At 42.6% G+C, this 9,598-nt stretch overlaps 1 protein-coding gene across 1 annotated transcript in view; it reads left to right on the forward strand.

The window, feature by feature from the left end:
* The window catches only part of INSC (INSC spindle orientation adaptor protein), a 125,860-nt gene extending 119,224 nt beyond the window's left edge, over window positions 1-6,636 (forward strand). Inside the window, exons 12-13 of the mRNA XM_061203076.1 lie at window positions 205-281; window positions 6,508-6,636. Of these exons, the coding sequence (XP_061059059.1) occupies window positions 205-281; window positions 6,508-6,636 (206 nt within the window). The remainder of the gene's footprint in view (window positions 1-204; window positions 282-6,507) is intronic.
* The last annotated feature ends 2,962 nt before the right edge of the window (window positions 6,637-9,598 follow it).

The raw sequence follows: 9,598 nt of genomic DNA on the forward strand, positions 1-9,598 counted from the left end.
GGTCCATTCACACCTGAGGGAGCAGAAAGTCTCCCCGACAAGCCCCTCAGGGAGGTTTAGCCTTCTTCCCTGCCGACTGGCAGCCACCTCCCTCCACAGGACCCCGTGCAGAGGACTGTGTGTGAGAGATGGGAGCACCTCCGGGTCAGGCCTGGCCAGGCCCACCTCGACCTGGGCGTGAGGGTCTCCCCGTGTCTCACGCAGGTATGTCCCGCCTCATTGAACTCTGTCGCTCACCCTCCGAGAGGAACAGCAGTGACGCCGTGCTGGTGGCCTGCCTGGTGAGTTCCCAGCCTTCCCCCAGCTTTCTTCCTGGGCTTTGGGGTTGCAGACCAGGGACCAGGGGAACAGGCTATGCCACGATTGGCTTGGGTAAGCCAGACAACTTATTCTGGGTTTCCGTTTTTCTCTTTAAAATGCTTTTTCTCTTTAAAAGAGTAATACTTGTTTCACTTAATTCATAAGATTGTGATGAAAATTATATGAGGTCATATATGTGAAAGGCAGAGGCCTGGGGAACCCCCCACTACCACACATTTAGTACCTTTGAGGTCCTGGGGGATCTAACAGCAGGTCTAGACCAGAGGGGCCCAGCTGGCAGGATGCTCGGTGGTGGTGGTGATGCTATGGTGCTTGCAGCATGTGGTAGCTAGGGTGAGATGTCTTCTGCCTGTTCCAAAGCGGACACTGTGAGGAAGCCTCCTTTCCTCCTCAGATAGAGCCCCTCTATCGGTTCTCTTCCAGCTTTGTAGCTCCCTCCTCCTTTGTGGAGTAGGACAGGACAGGACAGAGGATTATTCAGCCAGTCCCCAGGATCTTCACCCCCAACCAAGCTAGCACATCCTGGGAGGTCGCCACCCATCTTCTTGATGCTTGGGTCCACCATGAAAGTACCAACAGCACCAGATGGGGAACACACGACTTGTCTCTATATCCTCCCTGCTGGGCTGTATTAAATCCTAGAGCAGAGCAGCTGGAAGCATCCAGGAGCAGGGAAGCCCATTGTAAAAGCCCTTTAACTTCCAGAAGGGGGTGCCAGATCTTTGATTTGTCCTCAAAGACTGTGCAGGAGAAGGGATGGATCTAGAAGTCTTTCAAGCTGTTTCACAATAAAGCCCCTTCTCACCCCGTCCTTTTTTTATTTGTTTTAACTGAGCTCATCCCATTTCTGGGAGCTCCTGACAGGCATTGTATGGTGGTAGGAGCAGCAGGCATTACAGTCAGACACACCTGTCTTGGTTTTACCGTTAATGAGCTGTGTGACATTGGGTAGGTCACTAAGTGCTGTAAATTTTATTCAGTAAATATTTGCTAAGTGATTCTATAAGCCATGCACTCTTCTGGGCTCTGGGGGATACAGATGTGGGGGAAAAAAAGACAAAAATTTCAGCTCTAATGGGCCTTTTATTCTGGTACATGCAGAACAACCTTCACCCTTTTTGTGCTTTGGGTGATCTGGAGAAGCTTATGGACCCCTTCTCAGTATTAGGTTTTAAATGCATAAAGTAAAATATATAGAATTAAAAGGAAAACAATCATATTAAAATAATTATTAGACTATCAAAACAGGTGATATGTTAATATATATATACTTTTAAATTAACTCATTAAGTAAAAGCTAGCCTCAAGTCTTCACTAGCAATGAGCATAAATAATATTGAAGGTACCTCCAAAAACTGTAATTTACTGAACCAAACTTGGGTCTGCTCGCCCATGCACAGTAAAGCCAATCGACCGACACTGGGTTGTGGTGAAGGAAAGTGCAGTGGGTACTGCAGGTTGCCAAGTGAGGAGTCCAGGTAGATAGGGCTTAAAAGGCCCAAACTCTCCGAAGGCTTGCAGGGAAAGTTTTTTAAAGACAGGGTAAGGGAGGGGGGTTGTGTGGTGTGTGATCAGATCAGCTCATGGACATCCTTCTGATTGGTTGGTGATGAGGTAATCAGGAGTCAGCATCATCAACCTTCTGGTTCCAACAGGTCTGGGGTCTATGTGGGCAGCATACAGTTAACTTCTTCCACCTGGTGGAGGTTTCAGTATCTGTAAAAGAGTTCAAAGGACATGGCTCAGAATTTTATCTATATTCCCTGAGGAGGAACTAAAGGTCCTTGACTTTGATTAATGGCTAAACTCTTATTAGTTTGTCTTGCTTGACTGTTTGCCTTTCTTTCTGCATTTTCTCACTTCTCTGATTAAATGTACTCTTTGGAACTCGGGGAAGCCTAGGAGACTAAAGTTTTTCTACAGACAAGAGGCAGGTAGAGGATATGGAGGGGGACGCTGTTCCAGGAAGGCCCCATAGGGTCCTCCTCAGTTACAAAAGTGTCTGTGATTTCTATTGGTGAACAAGTAACAGGCATCGCTGAGACGTCTTGATCTGTTGCTACATTCACACACAGCTGAAGGAAAGGCTGTTTCAATTAGAGGGCAGTGAATGTAAAGATGTAATTTTTTTCATGCAAGTTCACAGACCTTAATTTTGTCTGGTCTAGTGAGTAAATGGAGACAGTTAATACCTGGCAAACATAATCATTGGCCCCAACTACCTTATCTTCACAACTTGGGTAGCCAGCAACTGCCTGACACTGAATAGGCCTGAGAAAATGTTGAGAAACTATAAAGCTCCATTCAGACACGTGGGCTTGTTATGATTCCTTTTCCATTTTTATCATTAGTTTGAAGGAGAGCACACAGAAGGGCTTGGCCTCTATTTTCAATCACTTGAAGGACTTTCCGGTGGTAAAGGGATTACATTTCTCCTGTGGACAGGTTGTTGGATGCTGAATAGAGCCCCTTCCTTCTGAATCCATCCTTCATGTGGCTGCTGGCCTCATTTTCCTCATGACAATTTACAATCATGACCTTTCCATGACTAACCCTTCCCTGGTTCCCTGTTACCTATGGCCTACTGTCCACGTGCTTAGCCCTGCACAGCCTGGCTCTGACCCACCTGGGGTCTGAAGGCCGTCCACTGCCTCCAGGCCCTGTCCAGCTCAGGTCAGAGTGCCCTGAACAACCCTGACTCTGTGCTTTGGCCCTTGTCCCAAGCAGATGTCCTCTCTATAGCTCTGCCAGCACCGCCTTCAAGGCTCATATCAAAATCCTCCTCCTTGAGGCTTCCTGGGAGTTCTCTGCAGCTTGGACCTGCCTGCTCAGATTTTGTTTTCCCCAGCAGGAAGCATGTTGTGTTATCCTGTGTTTTAGGTGTTATAAGGGGAGGCTCTTGGAATTCAAACACAGGCCTGCCTAATGCTGTATGTCTTGACTTTTTGCCCTGACCATCTTGTTTCCAGCCATGCTTTCTCCCCTTATGTCTTGTGGCCCTAGTCATGCTACCTTGGCTCATGGGAGGGGATCTGTATTTCTCCCCCTCTACCCTGGAACCTTCTCATGGCTGGGTCCCTTTTCCAGCTCTTGTATCTCCATGGGACCTTGGGTTTGGTGACTGTTTCTTGCCTGGCTGAGGGACTGATGGACTTGTCTGCCCATCCCCCAGCCCCCAGTGTTGGTGGGTGTTTGTTTGTTTGTGACTTGGCTCCCAGAAGGGGCTCCATACTTGAGTGCAGCCCCCTGGCTGGTGAGATGGGAGCTGCTTGGAGCCTGGCCTGGCAGATGGAGTTGGAGGCTACCTCTCTTGCCCCTCCCCAAGCCTTCTTCCCAGTTTCAAAGACTCTATTCAGGTGAAGGGAGGACATTTCAATTATCATCTCCCACATCTGGAAAAGTGGCAGCATGGATTGCCTCTTGCAAACAGAATTGATTTTTCCTTAATGAAGCGGCTGTCAGTGGGCTACGGGGCTTGTTTAATTCTTGCGTGTTTTCAGACTGGGAATGAGATGCTGGGAAGGTTGTTAACCTTCTGAGGAAAGCGGAGGCCAAGTAAAAGGCTTCGGAAGGGGGAAGGATCCTTTGAGCTCCTGGATGCTGAGGAGGGGGGGGTGCTCTGAGACCATTTGGGTTCATGATGAACCCTGCACACTTTCTGAGGACCCTGGGGAGAGGAGGGTATCTGTTTGCCTTCGTGGTTTTTTGGGTCTGTTTCTAGTTCTCTCTCTCTCTTGTGTTTTGCTTTTGCTTTTCTCTCTGTCTAGAGGTTGCCTCCTCCCTTAGGGATGTTTCTCTCTCCTTCTTTCCCCTCCCCCCCATTCTTTTTATCCCCTTAGTCCTCTCCCCCATCTCTACTACCTCTTCACCTCCTCCTATCTCTCTCCTATTATCCTCCCACCCCCAGGGTGTGCTCTCTTTTTCTCTGATACCATCTCTTTCTCTCTTGATCTCCCTGTTATGCTTGGTCTCTTTTCTTTCCCAAGTTCATCTCTCTCTCGCCCTTTTTTAAAATTAATTAATTAATTAATTTTTGGCTGCGTTTGGTCTTCGTTGCTGTGCATGGGCTTTCTTTAGTTGCAGCGAGCGGGGGCTACTCTTCGTTTTGGTGAATGGGCTTCTTAGTGCGGTGGCTTCTCTTGTTGCAGAGCACAGGCTCTAGGCACATGGGCTTCAATAGTTGTGGCATGCGGGCTCAGTAGTTGTGGCTTGCGGGCTCTAGAGTGCAGGTTCAGTAGTTGTGGCACATGGGCTTAGTTGCTCCGCGGCATGTGGGATCTTCCCAGACCAGGGCTCGAACCTGTGTTCCCTGCATTAGCAGGCAGATTCTTAACCACTGCGCCACCAGGGAAGCCCTCTCTCTTTTAGTAGTTCCTTCCTGTTCTGTTTTTCTGATGCTGTCTCTTTTTTTCTGTCTCTCTGTTATTTTCTTCTTCTACATTTTCTCTTTTCATGAGTTTATTTTCTATTTCTTTGTCTCTCTTTTTTCTTCCCTCTCTTTTGCTTTATTTTTATGCTTGATGATGTAAAATACATTGATGGTTTTATATTCTCATATCTGTGGAAGATCCCTGGTTCCATTTTTACTGTAACAACTCAAAGGCAGTAAGGTTATTTCTCCCAGTTGGAGCCCAGAGGAATCAGAAAGTGCAATGGAGTTCAGCCTTTTAGCCCTTGGGGAAATCATACCCCAGGAGAGGCAGGACACACTAGAGACAGTCTCCTGGAGTCTCCTTCCTGCCACCAGTGTCTAAGACCCTGCTCATGTGAACAGAGATGCATATCCCTTCTCCTTGAACCAGCTTGGACATGGCAGTGTCTGTTAGTCCAACAGACAACTTAAGCCATCCTCTCTTTTCACCAACTTGGCGATTTCTCAGCAATAGATGACTTCTCATGTCTAGGTAATGAGTTATATGTTTGCTTTGTACTCAGTATAACCTAGTGTCCTGGGCTTGCAGCATCCTGTCTCTGTGTGTGTAGGTATGAGGGCCCTGGAGTTGGGCTGCTGTGTGATCTTGGGAAGGCCACTTTCACTCTCTGAGTCTGTCTCTTTATTTCTAAATTGGAGATCATGATACTTACCTTGCTGTATCCTGTGGGGATTAAATGAGATACTATGTAGACACTCAGTAAGAGTTGGCATTCCTCCTTCTTTGCTTCTTCTGTCACTCAAGATAGTCCCCTCTCTGTTTCCCAAGGGAAGGGCATCCTTAAGCTCCCACCTTGTTCCTTGCTCTGTTCAGGCTTGAGAAGATGGAAAGAATTAATATTCATTGCGCACTTAGTATGCATGGCCTCAGCTAACTGGCAAAGAGGGCTAGGTAGGTACATAGCTCACGTTTACAGTTTCAGGTTACTCTAGCAGTAGAACTCAACATTTGTTCGGTTTTTTTTTCAGCATACCTTTGTAGATACAGAGAAAAATAAAACAGTCTCTATCCTTGAGGAGCTTAGAGTCTGGTGTGGGAATAAACACCTAAAAAACAGTTGGGGAGGGGTTTCACGTCATGGGAAAGATCTGAGCAAGGGCACATGGATATAAAACAAGATGGTGTACTCAGGGAAGAGTGCAACACTCAGTGTATGGGGACCTGGGCAGTAGTTTCATTCTGCCTGCACTTCTCTTTCCTGTTCATCCCCATCTTGGTGGCAGAAATTCCATTTCCTTCAACTTTATGACCCTCCTTCTCTCTCTCTCCCCTCCTTCCCATCCCAAAATGCTTTGCTCAGAACCTTGCTGAATTTATGGATAAATGAATAGCCCTTGCTGTTCTAAGGTTCCTATAGAGACCTGGAAGTGAGAATATAATTCCACTGATGCTTCTGGCAGTTCCAGTCTCTAAGATAAATCTTGAACTTAAATATGTCACTAAATTGACCAAATCCTTAAAGTGACAGATCTTCAAAACAATCAATTTCCTAAGATGACTGAAAAACCAAGATGGCAAGACTATTAAGATCATGAAAACTTTCAGATGACATCCCCTTTAGTGATCAAGGTACCATTGAAATCAGGTGACTATGTAATAAGGTTGCTATGGTGACCAAGTGACAAAAAGGACCATATCACTAAGGTGTCAAGGTGATGATCAGCTCAAATTGGCTGGTAAATGAGCCACTTACTGAAATGCATCTCTCAGGGAAGGTGAAGGCCCAGTCTGATCTCTTCTGTTTTCTCCTCAGGCTGCTCTGCGTAGATTGGCCGGGGTCTGTCCTGAAGGCCTCCAGGACTCTGACTTCCAGCAGCTGGTCCAGCCCCGGCTTGTGGACTCTTTCTTACTCTGCAGCAACATGGAGGAGAGTTTTGTGTAGCAAGTATGGGAGACGAAAGGCATTCGGCCTCATTCTCAAGCCCCCTCTGATTACATACCTGTGAACACACCTGACCACACACCAGCCCCCTCACCTCCTTATTTATACTTAATTTATTTTTTATGTGAAATTAACAGAGGGCTAAACATTATAGCAACATCATCAGGCAGTTTGTGGTCCTTGGGAGTCTTTTTTGTTTTTATTTTTTGACTTCTGTGACTTTTCAGTTGCAGATGTTGAAATGCATAATGGCTAATATGACAGATTGTCATGGGTTATTTCACTTCCTTTTGCTTTCTCTACTCTCACTATATAACCTTGCCTCATTTAAAAAAAAAAAATCTGATAACAAGAGTATTTTAGCTGCCCAGCAGTTTTTCTTTTTTTAAAAAGTTTGAATTGCTCTTTCTAAAAGATTTTAAATGCATTTCATAGTTGGACAGAATATACTGGAAGTTCTAGTTTTATTCTTTAATAAATGAAATCACATGAAATGTGTCTTGAATTTTCTGATTAAATTATGTCTTAGGCTAACTTCTTCTTCCCAAGGTTTCATGCCACAAAAACTTTCTCAACTATTAAAACTGCATAGAAAGTATATTGTTTTCATAGCTGCATAAATGGGTTAATTTCTGAGTGATTTAGTGAGAAATCAAAAGGTTTCCAAAGTCCTAGGAACTCAGTTTCCCTTGGCTTGCTCTTCTTTAGCCTCATGGTAAACAGTATCCTCAGATGAGGTTTTACTGAAAAATACCTCTTCAAAAGTATACTTGAAAGTAGTGGTGTGCTGGAGTTGGCTTATACCAGCTCACAAGGGAGAGTTGTAAGGAATTCCTCCCAACTCCACATTCAGTGAGCTCATTTGGTACCTTGTAACTGGAAATACTGAGGGTATTTATACCACATAAATTGGAAGATGCTACAAATCAGAGGCTTTGTGTTTTTTTTTTTTTCCACAGAGCTGGTTTACCAATATCGTTGTTTGAAAGTATCACAAAAATCTATGAATATTTCTGAAAGATTTATTACTATTGTGATATGATTTTATGCAATTCAAGAAAGTTTTGAAATCCATTACATCAAGATGCTAAATGAATTACATGATCATATCAATATATGCAGAAAAAGCACTTGATAAAATACAATATCCTTTCATGATTTAAAAAAAAAACTTTCAGTAAACTAGGAATAAAGGGAAATTTCCTCAACTTGATCAAGATTATCTACAAAAAACCTACAGCTAAGATCGTCTATGAAGCTAAGAAACTCAAAGCTTTCACAAAAGATCAGGTACAAGGCAAGGATATTGTCTCTCATCACTCCTTTTCAACATCATACTGGACATTCTAGCTAATGCAATAAGATAAGGAAAAAAAGCAAGTAGGTATGGTGATGGGTTAGCATACTTGAAAAACAGGATAACCACAAATCAAAAATATATAATAGACTCACAAGAAAACAAAAAGAAGAAAACACAAGCATAATACAAAAGAAAACCATCAACCACAAAAGAAAAACCAAAAAGAAAAAAAAAAAGGAAGAAGAAATACAAAATCAACTGGAAAACAAGGTTTAAAATGGCAATAAATATATATCAATAACTGTCTGAAATCTCAATGGACTAAATGCTCCAATCAAAAGACAGAGTGGTAGATATGATAAAAAAAAAACACAAAAACCAAGAGCCTACAATATACTGCCTATAAGAGACCCACTTTAGGGCAAAGGACACATATGGATCAAAAGTGAGGGGATGGAAAACACTTCATGCAAACAGAAATGACAAGAAAGTGGGGTAGCAACATTCAGATAAAATAGATTTTAAAACAAAGACCATAAAGAAAGATAAAGAAGGACAGTATATAATGATAAAAGGATCAATACAAGAAGAGGATATTATACTTGCTAACATATATACACCCAATATAGGAGCACTTAAATACATAAAAGAAATATTGTCAGACATAAAGGGAGAAATTGATGGGGATACAATAATAGTAGGAGACTTTAACAGACCACTCATATCAATGGAAAGATTTTAGAGACAGAAAATAAATAAGTCAACAGAGATCCTAAGTGATATAATAGAACAGTAAGACTTAACTGATATTTTCAGGACATAGTATCCAAAAAACCAGAATACACATTCCTTTCAAGTGCACATGGAACATGCTCTAGGACCACAAACTAGGGCACAAAACAAACCTCAACAAAGTTAAGAGTATAGAAATTATTTCAAGCATCTTTTCTGACCACAAAGGCATGAAACTAGAAATCAACCACAGGAAAAGAAACAAGAAAAAAGGATTACATGGAGACTAAACCACATCCTACCACAAAACCAATGGGTCAATGATGAAATCAAAGAGGAAATTTAAAAATACCTGGAGACAAATGACAATTAAAACACAACCATACAAAATCTATGGGATGAAGCAAAAGCAGCTCTTAAGGGGAGTTCATAGTGATACAGGCCTTCCTCAAAAATCAAGGAAAAATCTCAAATAAACAACCTAACCTACCACCTAAAAGAAGTATAAAAAGAAGAACAAACAAAACTTAAAGTCAGCAGAAGGGAGGAAGTAATAAAGATCAGAGAGGAAATAAAGATTAAAAATAGAAAAAAATCAATAAAACCAAGAGCTGGTTCTTTGAAAAGGTAAACAAAATGGACAAACCTCTGGCCAGTCTCACTAAGAAGAAAAGAGCGAAAACCCAAATAAAATAAGAAATGAAAAAGGAGAAATATCAACTGATACCACAGAGATACAAAAAAACCATAAGAGAATACTATGAACAATTATATGCCAACAAATTTGACAACCTAGAAGAAATGGACAACATTCTAGAAACATACAGCCCACCGAAATTGAATCAAGAAGAAATAGATAATTTAAACAGACCAATCACTAGAAGTGAAATAGAAACTGTAATTAAAAAAAAACCAATCCCCGCAAACAAA

Source organism: Eubalaena glacialis, chromosome 10, assembly GCF_028564815.1.
Source record: "Eubalaena glacialis isolate mEubGla1 chromosome 10, mEubGla1.1.hap2.+ XY, whole genome shotgun sequence".
Taxonomy (NCBI): Eukaryota; Metazoa; Chordata; class Mammalia; order Artiodactyla; family Balaenidae; genus Eubalaena; species Eubalaena glacialis.